The 20,527-nt window shown below is 36.0% G+C and overlaps 2 protein-coding genes across 2 annotated transcripts; both read right to left on the reverse strand.

Moving 5' to 3' along the window:
* Positions 1–1,195: 1,195 nt before the first annotated feature.
* Positions 1,196–14,186, reverse strand: LOC108682192 (DNA ligase 1). The gene is made up of 18 exons (XM_018171320.2): positions 13,939–14,186; positions 9,461–9,544; positions 8,743–8,870; positions 7,886–8,107; positions 7,476–7,721; positions 7,007–7,199; positions 6,592–6,764; positions 6,189–6,412; positions 5,611–5,739; positions 5,247–5,386; positions 4,440–4,641; positions 4,289–4,397; positions 4,010–4,107; positions 3,481–3,697; positions 2,849–3,084; positions 2,567–2,655; positions 2,083–2,284; positions 1,196–1,549 (listed from the first exon to the last, which is right to left on the reverse strand). The coding sequence occupies exons 1-18, from the start codon at positions 13,956–13,958 to the stop codon at positions 1,469–1,471; spliced, it is 2,793 nt and encodes a 930-aa protein (XP_018026809.1). The 5' UTR covers positions 13,959–14,186; the 3' UTR covers positions 1,196–1,468.
* Positions 14,187–15,210: 1,024 nt separating this feature from the next.
* LOC108682191 (eukaryotic translation initiation factor 3 subunit I) lies at positions 15,211–18,022 on the reverse strand (the record flags this gene model as incomplete). Its single annotated transcript, XM_018171319.2, is given in 4 exon segments — positions 15,211–15,709; positions 16,654–16,793; positions 17,108–17,280; positions 17,796–18,022. Coding segments are annotated over 4 exon segments (987 nt in total), but the record flags the coding sequence as incomplete, so codon positions are not given.
* Between the last annotated feature and the right edge of the window lie 2,505 nt (positions 18,023–20,527).

Raw genomic sequence — 20,527 nt, forward strand, 5'->3', positions numbered from 1 at the left:
TCTTGCAGCCACTAACTCTATCTGTTCACTTGCCCCTCCTCTCTAACGTCCAGCAGCCAACGAGGTTAGGTTAGGTCCGCTCAGCTTCGTTTTGCGTGGTGAAATGTTGCAACGTGTGTAGGTTAGGCCAGAGGTTGAGCGGAAATAGGTTTGGCCTGATGCAGTATGAGCACGCTGAACTTGGGCATGCTAACGCTATAGTAGTATAGCTGTGGGCATACGGCGTTATAGCTTCAAGTACTAGACGTCATAGGCTACTATTCCCTCTAGCTTTCTTACCCACGGAAAGGAATGCGATTAAGTGTGAAGTTGGGCTATGCTGGCCTCCGGCATGCGACCCCTCATGCGTAAGCATTATGCCTGAGCTTCCGTAAATACGTCCTCCCGTTCTTAGCGGCCAACTTCTAGTTTTTTTTTCGCCAAATTGCTGTAAATGGACCGAAAAACGTGCTCGGATTATCTTACGATCATCTTAATGCCAAATGTCTGCAATGCATCCACGCGTTTCCAAGCCCTTGCCACATCGCACAAAAAAAAAAAAAAGTTAGCCATTACAAAAGTAATGTCAGATAATTTCAAGACCGACATGCTCGAGCGTTACAAAAATCCGTGTTATTAAAACCTGTAGAATATTTTCTCCGTGATTTTTTTTCTTCTACCAATGCAAATTATAAAATAGTTTTAAACGATCATTTCCAAATTGTGCGTTATGAAGAGGAATTACATCCTTTGTCAACGCATGCGCAATAATGTGCTTTCTTGATCAGATATTGTAGGTGCCATCATCACGTCATAATATCCAAGTGAGATTCCTGATATGAACGAGTTGGCAAGCTAGTCGTCGAAGCGTTTCACGTTTACCCTACTGTGATTATAATCTCATACTACTCCCTAAATTTGAAGCTTTGAATATTGAACAGTAACATTAATATGTGTCCCTGATTGGGACTGGAGTGAGTTTAGAATAAGTTCGAATGTGTATAAAATAAGTGAGTCAAAACATAGTCGTGTCCTAATGTGCGGGTGAACGGTTCATGCTTATTTATTTATTAATCATTATTCTTCCGTGTATTTTTCATTTTTCAGCACCTGTGCCGATACTTTATTTGGTCCCTTCATATCAACCATTAATGCCGTATAAGGTTAGGAATCATTTACCTTCGCAATTGAAATGGTCATTAATAAGTCAGTTTATTTGTCAACGCCCGCTTTCTGAAAAAACGATTTTTATTGAATGTTCATTAGAATGTTTTCACAATGTCGGATACTGTGAATACAAATGATATGTGCCAAACATATATTTTGTTCATGCAAGCTAAAAATCTTTAGGAGAGCCTTATTAACCTATGAAGATCTATGATATCGATTATGCCTGATTGTTTACATGATAATTAAGAGAGGTTATGGTATCTACTTCTTAGGGATAGAAACTTGCATGTATCAACAACACTTGCTTCTGAGCCCTCAATCAATAGAAGTCTTCAGCGCTATTTTTGGCTTCCGCTGCGCTGTTTTTGATCTGGTCCTGGCTGTTGTACATGTCCGCAATCTGTATTTGAGGTGATAAAATTAAATTATTCATGCTTAATAAGTTGAAAAAATTCAAAATTTCCAGGGAAAATTAAAATTTATTTGCCGTTCAAACTACTTCCTCTTTTGCTTGTTATAATTCTGTTCCAAATTCAGTAAAATAAATAATACTAATATGATAGTAAATTCATAAGCATAGCAAGGGTATATAGAAGAAACCTGTTAATGCATTTAACAGCACACACGAACTTGAAAAGATGGAGTTGACTAAAGACGCCGCAGTCTTAAATATTTCGTTACGAAAATAGAACCAAATTTTCGTAACGGCTAAGTCAAGCAAACACATCCTGGAGTCACACTTAGAAACATGGTTCAACCAAATTGTAACAGTCAATGTTATATAGATGCTCGAGTCTTTTTATTACCCCAGAAGAGCAAAATCCGTGAAACAACGTTAACCTATCAAAATCAATTTTTAATTGGTAATTCAAATAGAAAAAAATTAATTTTACTCGGCAATTCAGAACCGAGCCAACTGGCAGCTTAACTGACCTGCTGCGCAGAGGTTGCAAGCTCAGGGGACTTGTCATCCCTGACGCGTATGAAGCGCGGGAAGCGCAGCGATATGCCCTTCTCAGGGTCCACGACGCCTGCCGCTGCCGTGTGCACGGGCGACACGGACAAATCTGCGCACTTGATTTCCCACACCTGAACGGCGTCAAACCACTGGTCGGGCTCCACGGCGCTGTTGTATCTGTTTTTGACAATGACCCATCAGCTGAATATGTATCAATAGTCTTTAGTTTTAATTCACTTTTAAATATGAGATAAGATAAACACGACAGAGGGCATAAATGTAAATTTCCTTAATTAAGCTTATGGTTTGATAAATTGGGTACAGAAAATTGTCTTGTTAGATGAGAAAATTAAGAGGCAATCAAGGTGAGGAGCTCGTTCAAAACGTTGCGTTCAAGCATAGGAGGTGAGGTTTTTCCATCATAGGAGTACTGGTCTATCGGCATATCTCGGGTCTCACCTGTAGTACGACTTCGGACTGTCAATGCAATGTTCCTTGAAAAACGCAGAATGTTGCGCCAAACTCTCATCGGTGAAGCCAGTACCAATCTGAAGAGCGCCAGAAACAAGTTATCAAAGTTATCAAACTTAAACAAACATGAATCCATCCGGACCTCGAATCAATTAATACCTCCAAAAATATCACCACATTCAAACATGAAAGACATAATAACGGTGAAAAAACTATTAAAATACTAACGCGATCCTGCAAATTATAATACGAATCTATTCGAACATTTACCTTGCAGATCGATTGAAATTCTTCGTTATCAGGGTCGTAACAAGCCAACAGAAAACCACCGTACTGACCCGCGCGTTTTCCTTTCCCCATGTAACCCCCAATGACCACCACGTCAATACTGTCGCCTACGCCATCTAAATAATCTTTCTTGAGCTTCAACCAGTTGTGTGAGCGCTTTGCTATCTCGTAAGTGGCGTCCACATCAAGGGTTTTAACCATCAGCCCTTCGCACATTCCTGGAAAAATTGGATAAGTTGAGAACAAATTTTGCGAGCGAGCATAAACTCATGTTATGGCGAGGGATAATAAATGCATGTAGAAACAATGGAAGAGGGAAAACTGTTAGGTCATTAAATCTTTATCTTTGACCGAGCACTAGCCACTATTCCTTCATTCGTAAATTTAACATAGATCTATGCCGAGCCTAATCATGTTTCTCATATGATAATTAATGTTTTACTGGATATACGTCACTATACGGTAGAGAATTAAAGAATTATCTACCTATACGAAGAAATTTTTTTATAATATATATATATTATATAATAAAAATATATGTAAAGAGAGCTGCATTACAATGGCGTTGAGAAAGGTTATTCAGGTTCACCCACCTTTGAGAAAGGTTCACCCACCTTTGATGCTCTCGTCCAAAAACTCTTGAATATCTTCAGTGTTTGTAGAATCCATACTTTTAGCCATTGTGAACTCGCCCTCAATTTCTTTAAAGTTCTCACGGAGCAAAGTCCGCCGTTTCTCAAAAGGCTCTCGTACAAGAGACTGGCCGTTCAGGTACAGCAAGTCGAAAGGAAAAACGCACACCTGCACTTTGATGTCACTTTCTTTGACGTCCTGGAAAACACAGTCAAAATTGTAGAAATCATTGCAAAGAAATAATAGAGATATGCTGTGTCTGGGCATGACTAGTCTTTTTCCTAGAGCCCATGGACAACTGAGAAATTAAGTTCTTAGCTCATTTTACTGATTTTATTCCTTACAACATTTAATGATTAAGAACGGATATCATCATAAATTAACAGAAATAAAAACGCTCAAACTTTCAGTAAATGCAATACAAATGAAATAATCAGAAAACACAGAACAAATCATTTAATTTTTCGACAGGTATGCCACTAATGAGTGTCTAAAATGAGTGCATGTAACCTTTCGCTTGCGTGTGCTGAGAACTTGGAAGGGAAGTATTTGTTTTTTTTCTTTGTCCCATGCAACAGCCTCCGTATCCAAGATACACGTTTTTACATCTGCAAGAAAAAACTGTGACAAAGGACTCGTGCTATACAGTTCAACAATTAGAAGTTGCTAAGCGTAACGATATCCCTCTACACATAACCCCAATCATTGCATTAAAAGATGCATCAAAATAATAGCAAAAAGAAGAATTTAGTAATCAAATTTGTGCTCGGTAAAATTTGCCATGATTACCTGGCCCAAGCGATGACTGGAGACGCTGAATGATGTCAGGATACTTGGTTGTGTTGTCCTCTTGGTTGCGGCTGAACACGCGCACACTGCCATCTTCCAACAAGTGAATCTGGCAAAATGTACGTTGCGATTAAGCCTTAATAAAACCGACCTGAGCACGTTCTCCATCGTACTTATATTCACAAGTGAACTTGTTGTCTTCAAATCGCTTGAAAACTTCAGAGACGCCCTTGGTGGGATGAGCCAGCATGGGCTTGAGGGGCATACCAGGCGTGAGTTTGCAGTGCTCCGGCAGAGACAGCACCCCAGACGACAGCAGCACCGGGATCATTAGATCATACGACGGACACTCACTGAAAGTGGAATTTATTTTTCTATTATTTACATTTTGCTTGTGTTATTTCGATCCACATTCGAGAGCCTATATTACAGATAGTACAATAAGAGCTATCAAAATTCAATAATATAATTTCAAGTTGCGTTATTCTATGTAATGCATGAATGATTATCTTTCATTCAATCTTTGAAAATGAATTTGTTTAAATCTGCACTGCGACAAGATGAACACTGCACTGCCTTTCGGCTAATCATCATGTCATGCATAAATCAAATATATAAATTTTATGGACGCTCCTCGAGTATTGAATGAACCAGTGTTGCTGTGGAGGTCCATATTTGGTGACTGTTTTTCTATGACGTACTACGGCAAAGATACTAACAGCAGCTGAATGAATCAGCAGCTGATTGTATCCAAAATACAATAATTAGTCAAGCACTTTTCTCTGGAGCAAAATACAATTTCTAATAGCATGCGCACTCATGGCACAAAAGATCAATACAACATTAACACAATCAAGATTGTGCATGAAAAAATGGTTGATACTGATGGTCTGGTGATCCAATAAATTTCTGCTCAGAATACAACACATATTCTGCAAAATGTCAGTAATCCATGTACCAGTAAGTTGTTTTGATGATGAGAGCGAGTTCCTCCACTTTAGCTTTAATGCTTTCGGTAGATAGACCTTTGCCGGCATTCAGAATTTTGGCTGGATGTTCTTGACCAGGAGGGGTGAGGTAGCACGCTTGTGCCAGAGCCTGAAAATTTCCGAGGCATTATTAGGTCGCGTAAACAATATATTATAATTATTTCATAGTAAAAATTAGATACATTTCAATGAACATACATTTCAGGGCTTCATGTAGAACTTAAATGCACTCATCAAAAGCACGAGAGGAATGATTTATGCATTAGGCACAATAAAACTACTTTGACCCAGTCATATTGTTCTTGATATTGGGTTTAAAAACATTAATGTTACCTGTAAAACTGACTGCTCAGCCAATCCAATCCTCAGTTTGCCGCCCAACGATCTGATGAGGTAACGTGCCTCACATTCAACGCACGCCACAAACATACTCTTGATCTTGTCCACTTTCTTTGCTTGCGACTGCAGATATAAACAATACACGTATGTAATGTATGTAATAAGTAAGGTATACTCTACACATTAAATCATATTGAATGGGAATACAAGGAATACAGAACAAGATCAACAAAGCGAAATCTAAACCAATGTAAGAAACTCAGCCTAACAAGCAATGAAAATAAAAATTTGTTTATAAACTATAGAAATATCCTGGGAAGTAGTCCAGTAGTGGTGGCTATTTCCGCAGCAAACATGTATGAAAGTTTAATTTCTTCAAATGATGGCCCATTATTGTGGAAATTAGTTGCCAAGTATCTAACCATAGGTAGTTGATATCAACTCATCTCTTCTCCAGTAATTGCGGCCATTTTTGTGCTGAATATCCATCAACAATAGCAATTTTTCACCAAATGTCCGGTTTTGGTGCAATTTCATTGTCTAACGCCCATCACTGAAAATAATTTATTCACCGAATTTCCAGTCATAGTTGCAATTTCCTTGAGTTTTTGGAAGACCGAGTTGATGGTAAGTTTGGCAGGCCGGAACATCATGCGCTGGTTGCTCTTGCTGGCCTCAGCCACCTTGCCCAAGTCCCCCAGCTGCTTAGTGTCCGCCTTGATGCAGTCAACACTGCGTCCTGTGCTCTGAGCAATGGCTTTCACCAAGATACCTTCGCCCACGTTCAGTTCCACACCTGCATTCAAAATAAAGAATGAAAACGAATAGAAGGAGAGAGCTGAAGTTAGTCCAATAAAATTTGAACTAATTCAATAGAAGGTACGAAATGATCTGAAAGGGTTTACCAGGTATCAAGTTAGACATTAGAATTGAAATTAATTCTGGCAAAGCAACCCGAGTGAAAATGAGCCATACCAGCAAATGCTGGCGCAACAGAGTTGAGACACAAATATATGGTGGGCAGCAGGTCATCAGGAGACAGAACTATGATGGAACGCAGAAGATTGCTCAGGATTTCTATAATTCGAAGTCTGCCAGAGGTTTCTTCAATGTGTTGGAAAGTTGTAGCAAGCGCCAAGTAGGGTACTCTGGAAAAGGAATTTGTAAAGTATGGTAAATAACATGATTTAATGAGAATCATGAATAAAAAAAGAGTTTTCAAAATATATATGAATTATGCCTTTTCAATTTGATAGGGCCTTTTGAACAGTACAAAAGCATAAGTATGAATGACCATAACTGATGTTAGTTAAAAATTATCAATGGCATTTGTGCATACGAAAGAAGTAGCAACTTTCAAAATTTATTAAAGGCGAGTTTTAAAACTTACTTCTCTTCCCTAGACCAAGTTGCATCAGAAACTGGATGGTAGTTAGACTTGGCGGGATTATATGCCACGCCAGGGGCAGCAGTAGTACTGCTACAGGCAGCAAATGGATTAATTGTTGTTTTCACAGGACTCGGCGTTGATTTCTCAGCAACGTCACCACTCTTGTCATCCTTATTGCCATCAGGAGAATCGTCTGCAATGAGCAATACTTGCTGATACTGTAGAACTTAAGCTAAATTGAATTACTTAATTGCCATTTGCAATTGTTCACTCAAATTTATCGCTTATCCTGTACGTATATATAACATGACATGTGAATTGATAAAAAATGTATATAATAACATGCATTATCTTTAAAAAAATTCATGATACATGAATAAAATTTTGTTGAGTGGAAAAAATTCATCACAAGAATATTTAATTGGAATTTCAGCTTTGATGAGGGCAATTCAAGAAAAAAGCAACCCACCCTTGCTCAGTCGACCAGGTTTTTTAGTTTTCTTCTTGGTTTTCTTTTTTGATGCAACCTTAGGAGATTCAACTTTGTCTTCAGGAAGCTTGTCTAAGGAAGATTCAACCTTGAGGGTTTCAACTTTAGGTGAATCAATTGTAATTGATCTTTTCATAGGAGATTTAATTTTAGGAGAATTAGCTTGAGTTGCAGGTGAAGTCTCATCAGCAGCTGGATTGCTATCATCCTTACTGTGATCTGGAGCTGTAACACAATATTTCAAAAAATAATCTTTAGGCTTTTTCATAAATTTATGAAGAAAGATTTGAAAGTTCATTTTTTAGAATTGCATTGGCAACAGTCAGAATTCAAGACATAATGAATAAATACATATTGTTAGATTTTAATATTGGGTTGAAAGCTGTCACCTTTGAATTGACGGAAGAAATCGTGGTAAGAGACATTGGCAGTCCTCAGGCGAGTAGAAGCTTCACTGCTGTTCAGTTTTGGAGGCTCTGAATTGTCAAGAGATTTACCAGAGTTCTTGACCATCTTTGAAGAATCTGATTCATCCTTTGTTTTTTTCTTGACAGTTTCTTTTTCCTCATCACTGGAGTCAACTATTCTCCTTCTTCTCTTCCCTTTCTCAGCTAAAAAAAGTGCTTATTAAATAAAATGAAAACTGCTCAATTATCAGAAAATAAGATAAATTTTTAACCAGTTCAAGCCATAACAAATGATTCAATAATCAAATAATTAATTTAAAATATCTAGCAAAGCAATCATTAACTTGTTTAAAGCAGCAAACAATTTCCATATTCAAGTTTTCTTTGATAGAGTGATTGATTTTAACTTTGAAATTAGTTCTTCTATTCTGAACTAACCAAATTTTATTACAATTTTTTCAAATATTTATTTAATTATTTAAAATGATTTTCAAAATATTCATTACGTTATTCAATAAAAATGTTAACTTACTTTGCTGTATAGAGCTCTTAATCCATCTAACTTCATAAACTATTGTACCGGTACTAAGAAATATCATTAAAAATCTGTTAATTTTTCTAGTTTAAGTAGTGAGCAGATGTTCCATAAATTTTGATTTATTACCTATATAAATTTATGGCTATAAATTGATAATACGGTCTAGAGGATGTTTCTGAATTTCATTACTGTTTAATTTCATTATATTTTCAAAATAGCTCTTGGCAATATAAAGATCGTCTCACCTGGTGATAATCACATAAATAACCAAATGCTTTCTTGTCACATCAATGAAACTGACCTGTCAATCTCAACGGAGGCACAGAAGAGGCAGTAAACCCAGCAGTGGGTTCGTGCAGTGAATCATCTGAAGTATTTGAATCCTTAGAGGGACTTTTTGTTTCAGATTTAGCCAATTCTACAGAAGAGCTGGAAAGATTTCAATAATTTTAGACAGAGGTATGAGAAAATATGTAGTAGAAAACTCTCAGTCATAGAGATGGTCCACAAGTGGCTGCTGACAACCTATGAACAAATTAACATTGTCACTGTATGTGGGTCAACTGCTCTCTACACATTTTGTTGCCACTTACAACCTCAAGTACAGAAGGACCTTGGATCCATAACCAACATAACTTTAGAATTTATTTCAATATTACCAAGAACTGATATTAAATCAGATAGATAAGCAATCATGGTATTGAAGATACCGTAGTAAGAAAGTAGTTGGTGCTCAGTTAAAACTTATAACTTGACCAATGATTCAAGATATGAAGTTAGATCCAGCAGCTACATTAGTTTCAACTGAAACAGTTGAAAATAATTCTCATATGCCTAAATCATTAAATAAACATTTTGCCTTAGAAATATCTGAATTTTCCAACTAATGAACACTAATGCTATATATATATCTTAAAATTAATACCCAACCCGAAGAACTCCCATCCAACCAGATCAAAATTCACAAGTACATGTACATTAACAAATTCATATATACAAATGTTTAGTGAAAAAATCACCTATCACAATTGCTGATGAGCCGTGCAGCTCCTCGAGATGCATCTTGGAGAGCTTTCTTGGACTGAAGGCTACCAAAGAAAGACCTGGAGGTAATAAAGACAGATAAATTTATAAATAAATAAATTATGCAGCCTCAAGTATCTGATCTTGGTCTGGTCTGGAATAATGGGCAGAATTTTTCACTAATCACAAATGCAAACTAACATTTTACAGGCAATTTCAGAAAATTGTGGCCGAAATGTGTTATTAATATTTTTAAATAAATTGGCATATGGCAACGGCTATGAAAATGTGTAAAATTGACAATAAGCATGGCTGCAAATTTTTTCAGAAATAGTGGGTACAAAATATAATTTTATGGGCAATTTTTTTAAATGTTCAGGCCCAAATGTGTTCCAATTTTCTTGTTATTCATCTAACGTTATTTTCCATATCTTATAATTTAAATACCTTATAATTTAAGTTTTCCTTCTAAATGAAGCTGAAGTGTAATCAAATCAATTTTATACACCAATACTATACCATAAATCAGTTTTAATCATTCTAAATACCAAATAACAAGTACCCATTCAAAACTTTTGCTTAATATTCTAACCAATTCTTTAAAGCAAATATCATTTTAACAACAAAGCTAAGATATCCTGCTGATGTATTAATATAATTTCAAGATTGGCCACAATTAATTACTTGTTGCATGTAACAAAATGAGACAAACTGGTCTTGAGACAAACTGGTCAAATGCTTCATTTTAGGTAATTTATATGATTTACTATAGGTATTGGTAGCATAATAATAAAGTATGAATGATGCCAAAAAGGAAAATAAAATGCATGTACTACCAGTTCAAGTAACCTTTGCTATCACATGACTTCTTTATTGAAGCATAAGTTCTAATTGCTGGATTTATTATAGATGGGAGAAAATCTCTAGATTTTGACTGTGCAGAAGTAATGACGATTGAACTAAATATTAGTTAAACCATGGAACAATGGAAGTGACAATGAAAGTAGCAAAGCATGAAAAGTAAATATACCATATGCAGGATGGTGCAATTCAGAGACAATTTTTTTTAATATATATATATATATACCTGGTATTAAAATAGCCCTCTTCAATGTACAGGCACATTATTTCATAGTTTTATTCTCTGAACTCACATGGATGCAAGATAATTTTATTTAGTAGTTTCAGTTTTTTAATAAAAATATCATAATATTTTGAAGACAATATACACACCAATAGTACATGATAGAAAAAAGAACAGGCTATATAAAAAATATAATTCAGTACTCATTGCAGTGAGTGACTGAGAGCACATTTTATTGTCGATGAAAAAGTGAAGGCATGCACGGATAGACATGGCAAGCACAATAGTGCATTTTCTCCATAAATGAGAAAATGCTCTAAAAAGTAGATTAATGTCAGTTTGTTAATGAAAAACCTAGAAGCTAGTGGGAAGTAAAAAGCTATATCTAGGTTTTTTGTAGCCTATCTGGAAAACCCGTGATCTAATTTCTTCAAGCCATGAATGACTGAATTCCATACCTTGGCCATTAACCAGGCTGTAAAGTAGGGCCTTTCAGCTCATGATATTGGCGTCTTTTCAAGCTCTCCATCAGCCTCCTTGACCTTTAATTGGCATCCATGGCCAATCATGAACTATGACTTGGGCAGCCATGACCTTTCATAAATTATAGATTGCTTGATCAGCCCTGCTGTCACTGAGCGCATCTTCAGCTTGTTTGATTGCTTATATCTGTCACCTGATCACAATGTGCATACATCTGGTGTACCCAATGCTACTGCTGAAAAAACTTATCAATCTATTGTGTTCTAACGCAATCTACTGTGTTATAACACGATCTATTGTGTTCTAATGGGATCTATAGCATTATAACGCAATCTATTATGTTCTAACACAATCTATTGCATTCTAACGCAATCTATTGCGCTCTAACGCAATATATTGTGTTCTAACGCAATCTATTGTGTTTTAACGCAATCTATTGTGTTCTACCATGTTCTATTGTGTTCTACCGTGTTCTATTGTGTTCTAACGTGATCTATTGTGTTCTAACGTGATCTATTGTGTTCTAACGTGATCTATTGTGTTCAAAGGCAATCTAATGTAGCCTAAGGCAATCTAATGTAACCTAAGGCAATCTAATGTAAGAAAGGCAATCTAATGTAACCTAATGCAATCTAATTCAATCTAATATAACCTAATACAATCCAATGCATTCAAATTCAAACTGACACTTTCTACTGTAATCTAAAGCATTCTAATGCAATCTTATGTAACCTAATGCAATCTAATGTAACCTAATGAAATCTAATGTACCCTAATGAAATCTAATGTACCCTAATTCAATTTAATGCATACTAGTGCATTCTAATGCATTGCAATGAAATCTAGTGCAATTAAATAAAATCTCAATGCATTCTTACACATTCTAATTCAGTCTATTCAATTTTACAGAATTAGGTTGGCTTGAATTGGGCTGGAATGATTTAATTAGGGTTGAATTTGGTTGGGTTGAATTGAGTTGAGCGTGGATGAATTGTGTTGAATCAAGTTGGGACAAGTTAAATTGGTTTTGGTTGAATATGGCTTAATTGGGTTGAGTTTAATCAAATTTTGGTTGAATTGAGTTAGGTGGGGTTGAATTTGGTTGGTTTGAACTGGGTTGATTTGAATTGGGTTGAATTGGTTTTGGTTGAATTGGTTTTGCTTGAATTGGGTTGGGTTGAATTGGATTTGATTAGATTGGGTTTGGTTAGAATGGGTTGGGTTAAATTTGGTTAGGATGAATTGGGTTGAATTGCATTGGGAAGGATTGGTTGATTTGAATTGGGTTGGGTTTGGTTAGATTGGGTTGGGTTAAATTTGGTTAGGATGAATTGGGTTGGATTGCATTGGGGAGGATTAGGTTTATTTGAATTGGCTTGGGTTGTAATGGCTTGGGTTGAATTGGCTTGGGTTGTAATGGTTTGGGTTGAATTGGTTAGGATTGCATTGGGTTGGGTTTGGCTGAATTGGATTGGGTTGGGTTTGGTTGCATTGGGTTAGGTTCAGTTAGATTGGCTTGGATTTAGATTTGGTTAGGTTCAGTTAGATTAGGTTGTTTGAATTTGGTTGGGATGAATTGGGTGAGGTTGAATTGGGTTGACTTGGTTCAGGTGACTAGACTAATGATGTAGTCTGTTTATTTAAAATGATTTATCACAAGCTGCTTTGTTGTCTATTGTCAGTGCCGTGAGGCTCTATCAACGCAAGCACTCAAGTACATGCACTTAGAACCATTGGAACTGTGCGCTACATTGAGTAGAGTGAGTTCTGGTGGCTCTGAGCATGTATGCATGGATGCTCATATATACACTCACAGTCACAGCCATCAGAACTGTGCACTACTGCCGCTACATTGCGTGGTTCTGGTGGCTCTGAGGACAAATGCTTGGGAGCGCAAATATACACTCTCACAGCAATCAGAACTGCACGGCGCACGCTACAATGCGTAGTTCAGGTGGCTAGTATGAGCGTGTATGCTTAGCAGCTTAGGTGCTCAAATGTAGCTCTCACAGCCAGGAACTGCATGCTACAGCAAGTAGTTCAGGTGGCTGTTGAGTGTTGAGTAAATTAGGAAATTAAAAATGAACTGATTCTAAAAAAGCTCTGGTTTGTCACTATGAATTTATCATTAGAACCATGATATTTCAGAAAAAATAGGACTTTTCCAGGCTCCAGCCATGGTGTAATGTGGGAGGATTTTTTATCTATTAGCCTATGAACATTAATGTTCATAATGGATGGATCCATTTCCTTATATGAACATGAACATAGTGGCAATCCAGAGTTTCTTTAGAATCAGTTCATTTTTAATTTCCTCATCTACTCAAGATTTAAACCAATATCTTGTGTATGATAATGCTGGTATCCAGGATACTTTACTGGTCTACTTATAGGAGTCAAAAATGAACTTGGGGACAAGTCTAAAAACTCTCTGCTTTGCCACTTTGAACATCAATATATTCTATTACCTCTCCAGAATTCCACACAGATTAGGATTTACCTCCACCGATGCCCAATTAGCCTAGGTAGGCTACTAGTACTAGGCTATCAATTAAAACTGCCATAAAATAAAAGGATATAATATGGCATACAATTTTTTCAACTAACATCTGAAACGGTTTTTTTACCTGCAATTTTTGGAAATTTTTGTACAATATTCGAGATTGGAGCAAAAAAGTAAATAGATAAACTGATTGAGTGATATACGGTATAACTACTAGGCTACTACTCTACTAGAAATATCAAGAAATTCCGAGTCTGAACTATGGCAGCATCAAACAAATTGGTTGAGTCAATGCTTAAATGCTATAAGAAAATTTTATGGTGAATATCCGGTTTCTAGTGTCACATATCATCGGCTAAAAGCCTAAAACTGTAAACTAATACAGTTAAAAAATTGGCACTTACAAAATCGTTTTCTGAGCCATTTTATCTATCGATCCATTAGCTCTATGATACTGACAAGCATACGGAAATCTTAAGAAGTAACAACTAACACGTATTATTTTATAGGTACTCAAAAAACACTTCAGTTACGTTCGATAATCAATAAAAATAAATTCGTTTGAATAGACGGCAAAAGGCCGCAGGACCCTACTCCCGCCACAACGCATTCTAAAACGCTGAAAAGTGAACCGAGAAAATTTGAATTCATTACCCTCAGAGCTCGATTTTAAAAACGTAGAACCTTCGTCGTGATGTATTGAAAGGTAAAATTTAAAGCCCTAGAATACTTTTTTCAGTTCTTCAGACGTTCAGAGCTTTTCGATGCCGTAGTGTATTAAATTCAGGGCACAAGAAATTTATTTCTCATTTTTTTTATTTTAGACATACTGATATATAAATACATATTCATGAAACTTGTAAATAACCGGCATAATCTCTCCAAGAAAATGTGGTTATCTGTTATAGTAAATTTTTTCTGTTGATCACATCCGCAATACCCAAGACCCGACAAAACAACAATATTTGCTATTTATACGGAATTATACCACACTTATTCATTCTCATGTTCATTGCATCATCACTGTTGATCCTTTATCAGGATTTACTTCTATCACTACTACTCAAATTCCTCTCTCAATGGGCTCACGTTTCACAATTATGGTTCCAGTTCCCCTCTCACCCTCAATGTGATACTTTCCTCAATCCACCAGTACAGTACAGTAGGGGGCTTACCTCTCTTCTTACCTTTGCCATTCCAATCTTTTGTTAAACGTATCGATTTGGCAAAACCGCTCCTACACCCGTTTACTTGTTGTGGAGGAAAAGTACAAATTTCTGCTTCACTTGTAGGTACAGATTTGCACGAGCACTTCTTGCAACTCTTTAACCTATTGAGACAACTCTGAAACGGCATTGAAACGCACTTATCGTTGGAATACATCAGTACAATTTCACTTCTACGCTCTAACCTGATATGACGAGAAAGATATAAATGACGAATGGTTATCAAAATGAAGTTAAGTAAATAACATAACTAGTAGAAAATACCAACTAAAGAATCTTTTGTTAAACACTGTTAGGTTAAACGATACGACCTCATCTAAGCAACACTAATTAACCAAAAAATTATAGTTTACCTTGATAACATGTTTTGTGATATAAGGTCACTTATTATATTTAATCCTAAACTTAAAATATTTTGCCTTCGTAAAGAAAGTGGGAAAATAATACAAATTTACCATCAATTCTATAATGAGGTCAATTAGTGAGAAATATGATAGAACCATCAATAATCGAACTTGTACTGATAGTAGGCATCATCAAATGAATGGACACGAATGTAACCATCTTCGCCTCCACTGGCATAGCCCTTCCCAGATGGATGAAATGCGAGAGAGTTGATGGGACCAAAATGGCCTTTGACACGACCAAATTCTTCCTCGAAAACAAGATGGAAGAAACGAGCATCGAACTTTCCTTCACGTGTGCTAGTGGTGGTGACTTCCATAGCTTCTTGTCCGCCTCCAAGAACAACGTACGGGCAAGTATCCAACAAGGGTGAGATGGCAGCACTCTTGACAGGACGCTCTGTCTTGTACTTCTTCATGGGCTCGAATGTCTCCAGGTCCCAGAGTCTTGCAGTCGTGTCCTTGCTTGCCGTGATCAGGAGGGAACCGTCGTGATTGAGCTGCATGTCATCTATTTGACCGGAATGCTCACACCGGCGGTCAAGCTGTAGCCAAATTAAAAATTCAATGAGCAAAATATTTTTTATCAATTGTTTTGCACAAACGAGTCATATCAAATTTACCATGACAGGCTACTTTTTTGGGAAAGGAGATACAGGGTTATTCTGTATGATGGAAACAATTTAACAAATTCGTATTAATTTATAAAATCGAAATCAAAAATTTATACACCAATTGGAAGAAAAAGATTCAACTTTTTTTTAACCTGTTCAAACGTGTAATTGGACGACGGCGAAGGTAGTTGCAGAGAGTGTTGCAAAAAGCACTTCTGGCCTACCCTTACACCGAGATCACCTGATCTCACTTCATTTGACTATTTATTATTGGGTAACGTTAAGGAAGCTGTTAACGGCCCGCCTCTACCAGCAACTCCTGTTGCTATGAAGAACAGCAGAAGATATGCTTTCTCTTGTGTGGGAAGAGTTTGGCTACCGTTTAGATGTTTGCCGTGCAGCACATATTTATATTGAACATTTATAAATATGTGAAAAAAAAACTTTGAATCTTTCTCCTTCCATTGGTGTATAAATTATTTATTTTGAATTTATACTTAAATAAATAAGAATTTATTAAGTTGTGTCCATCATTTAGAATAACCCTATACTACGGTATGTGATAGAAGTTAAAATATTTTCAGCTTCCTATGTTATACTATAGTTTAGCCATGACAAACCACAAAATAATAAAATGTAATTTTACTAAGCACCTCCAATAAAACAGAATAATAATTACAAACTTCCTTTTTCCCAGTCAACTCTAAAAGTAAGATGTACATTTTGCTGAAATCAAGATGCTGAAAGTAATATTTACAATTTGACATGTACATATTGCTGTATCGTATTCTTATTTTACAACTGGAATCCACGTTAATTGCTGTATATTAATATATACATATTGTAATACTATCCCACATAACGAAGTCACATACGTTTTTGCCGGTCCTGACGTCCCACTTGACAATGGCTCCGTCCTCATGCCCCGTCACGATGGCAGTGTCCAGGCTACCCCAGAGCACGGAGAGCCCCTTCATCATATGCGGTGTGATGGGCATACGCATCATGGGGCTGTCTGAAATACAGGCAGCACTGAGGAATCCATTGTAAAACATAGATCATGTTACAGGGCAAGTTAGAGAAGCAAGAAAATTCAATTGCCCTAAAAAATGAAAGTGTACTAAATTCTATAATTGATAAGTCATGACACAACAAGCCATTATTTTCTGTAAAACTGGAATAATATTGATTGCACCGAAAATGAAGTTGCTACAAATTAAGTACAAATAAATATCAACACACTAACAGCATGAAACATACCGGTAGTGTAGAAAAATTTTTAGTTTGCTTTAGATTGAACAAAATGGAATCAATAACTGAAGAACGTACCTTCCACATCCTGACGTTCTCGTATGTCTGTAATCCGCACTTCTGATTCTTGTCCCATCATCTTGTCAGTGGTGTAGGCGATTAGAGATCCTGAGTATGAAAAACTAACACCACGAATTGAAGATTTGGCCTTAACTGAGCTTATACAGACACCAGTGCTCACGTCCCACACTCTGAAATGGTAATAAAGAAGTGATATGAAGTCAAGTTTATCATTCATCACATATCAGAACCAAGGTAACCATCTAGCAATTAAATGAATGCATTACAAACATAGGTAGCCAATAAATATTAATTACAATTTTACAGTGAAATAACACGGTAATTATGACCCAACATCCGTGTAATTTCTGATATACAACAGAATTCATATTGAATGTGATGTTTTAAAAACTAAATATGAATTTAATGTAAGGATAGCAGGCTATCCAACCTCATTTATTAAAAGAGTTTTCATATTCAAATACAAAATTCATAGAATAGTGAAAAGTTAATTTACTGATAACAAGGTTGTTAGTTGCAAATAAAAAAATTATTTACATCTTCACAGGAGCAAGCTGAATTTTTGTCAGTAACTCTTGTAAAGCCAACAATTAATTTTCAATGCAATAATTATTACTGGTATCCACTGTATTTTAAAAATTTGTATTCATCCCAAACATTTTTCTTGGCAACATAAGTTTCTTACTTTACGCTGCGATCTGCAGCTCCAGAAACCATGCGATTGGAATCATAGGACACATCAATGGACCAAACGGCTCCTTGGTGACCATCAAACGTGCCCAGTCGTTCACCATTGACTGAGAACCAAACATTAGGAGTTTGATCTTTGGAGGCAGTGAAGAGCAGATCTCCATCTGCATTATATTTGATTTGAGTGATTGACCTCTCGTGACCATGGAGCATCAAAGGTTTCTGCAAAATGCATAAATTAGTTAATTTACAACATTAATTTAGACTTAGGAGCAAATAATTCTATAATGAATGAAATACTAACTAACTGATCAGTTTATATCAGTCAATCAGCTAATTAAAAAATTCAATTCTACTAGTCATTGTAGCTTTTCAGTAATGAAAAATTATATACATAAAAAATCCTTTCACCAGCCTCAGCATAGGAAGGGACTTAGGAGACAGGCACACCAATGCTAAAACACAATGAAACCCCAAGTTGTCATCTCAACTTGTGGGAAATGGAATAACTAAATATCTTCAGCTTGAGGTGCTGAAATTTCATCATCCAACCCACATATATACCTAATATTTTTCAATTTGTAATTTTAAGACTCTTCTGAAGGCAGGCAAAAACATATGAAAAAAAATTAATCTAAATATTTTATAATTGTAGTGCACCAAAATTCAAGTCTGACATTTGTTAATACCTATTAAAGTTGCATATACGTAAAATTTATCAATTCCTCAAATACGTTCACTGTAGTAAAAATATTTGATGTGGACAGTTGCACATTAAAACAAATTGGCAAAATTATCTAACATCAATATTTTCCTAGTCACTAATCTTACTTGAAGAGATATTAATACTTATATAATTCAACATGAGTGGTAAAAAATTAGTCGATGCTTCATTTTCTAAAGCATTTCTATGAATTTTCAAGATTGTAGAAATGATGAATTGTGACAGGCAGATGATAGACATCATCAGAGATTAAAAGTCATGGTTGCTTGCAGCTGGAAGGGTTGAATAAAATATTCATTTAGCAGCATAGAAGAAAATTTCACAGTACAAGCTTCAAAACACAAACTACATCAGTCAGTCTTTATGATATACTACAGTTTAGATGGCATACAATGAGCCAGAGAAATATTTATTTGGTTCTGACAATCAACACCTATCCAAGTGCACCAACAAATAAATTTCTAAATCACCTTCCATCCACCAATTTAATTTGAATGTATGTCTTCCTAGGTTTTTGGCTTTGATCAACTATTACAGATTATCGTTATAGTGGCAAAGTCAGACTCGATACGAATGTTCTAGTGACATGGGCAGACAGAAAAATAATGTTCAAGTGACAGAGTATGACTCAGTAAAATGTTGTTGGAACTGTAAATTGACATATAAATTCAATGAGATTAATTAAAAAAATGGGTACCATATGATTTCCCACTAACTCTACAAATTCTGCAAGCAACTGCTCAAGTTGAAATATGGGCACATTCAAAATCAATGCTATATAAAAATTAATAAAATTCTAAATATTGTATGAAATAGGAGCAAAACATGATAAAGGTCAATCAGAAGCCATTAAGAAAATGGAGGTTATGGATCAGCTGTTGCATATACACTTGTTTTTGAAGCATGAACACAAGTTAGAGTAAAGGGTCAGGATTCTTCTCCTTAACTTTGATGCTATGCATATTAGATAAATCTTTAAACTTAAGATTAGCTATTTAATTCCACATGCATAATGAAAATAATTCCACAGTACCCTTTGACACATTTTACTGATCTCCCACAGTGGACTATGGCCCTAAAATTTGAGACAAATTTTTATTCATTGTTCAGTGTTCTGCTAACTTGACAGTGGTATTCTAACATGATGATGTTCAATTTTTCTGCTACCATTCATGAGTGTGACAAATAAGTGTTTATATGGTATATCTGCTGATAATAACCGGCAAGGGTAGTTACTGGCTTGTAGCAACAGGAATTCCCACACTCGTCACTCTTGCAACACTGCTGTGCTGACTGACCAATACTCCATTGTTCCCTAGGTTGGCTCAAAATGGCTCAACTCTTCCCAGCATAAACTGGACAGGTTTATGTTCCAGTGGAGAGATATCCTATAGTGTGCATAAATTGTTCCTCACGTAACTTGGATGGATTTATGTGCCAGTGAAGAGATGGTTTGTCAAGTGTTCCCATAGAAGAGGAAAAAGCTAGAATGTGACAGAAGTGGTAGACCACCTTGTTGCCTCATGCTATGTTTCTCAATTTCCCCAAGTCTGTCATCTGTGTAACACTCCAACTGCCAGCTTCCCCAAACTTGTGAACTGCCTGTTTTTTGGACCTAACCTGGACTACAATGGGCGATGCTGTCATGACATTGCATGCTCCCCCTTTTTTTGCGCTAGAGAACAACAGATTACAGGGATAATCCCGTCCTTGGAATCTTGGATATTGCATCTTTTTTACAACACTTCTCTTTAACTTCACTTCTTGTTTGTCTGTCTGTCTGTCTGCTACAAATCTTATAATCGAAATTTATCACACTTCTACTTATCCTATCAACCTGAAATTTTGCACACTTGTGTAAAGTTGGAGACAATGCATGAATCAAATGTCAAAATAAAAGATTTTAAAAAATTAAAAAAAAAATCCAAGTTTAAAAAAATTGAAAAAATAATTTTGTCAGCTACAAATCTTATAACTGATATCTGACACACTTTTACCTGTCT

Source organism: Hyalella azteca, unplaced genomic scaffold (assembly GCF_000764305.2).
Source record: "Hyalella azteca isolate HAZT.00-mixed unplaced genomic scaffold, Hazt_2.0.2 contig13874, whole genome shotgun sequence".
NCBI classification, from domain to species: Eukaryota; Metazoa; Arthropoda; class Malacostraca; order Amphipoda; family Hyalellidae; genus Hyalella; species Hyalella azteca.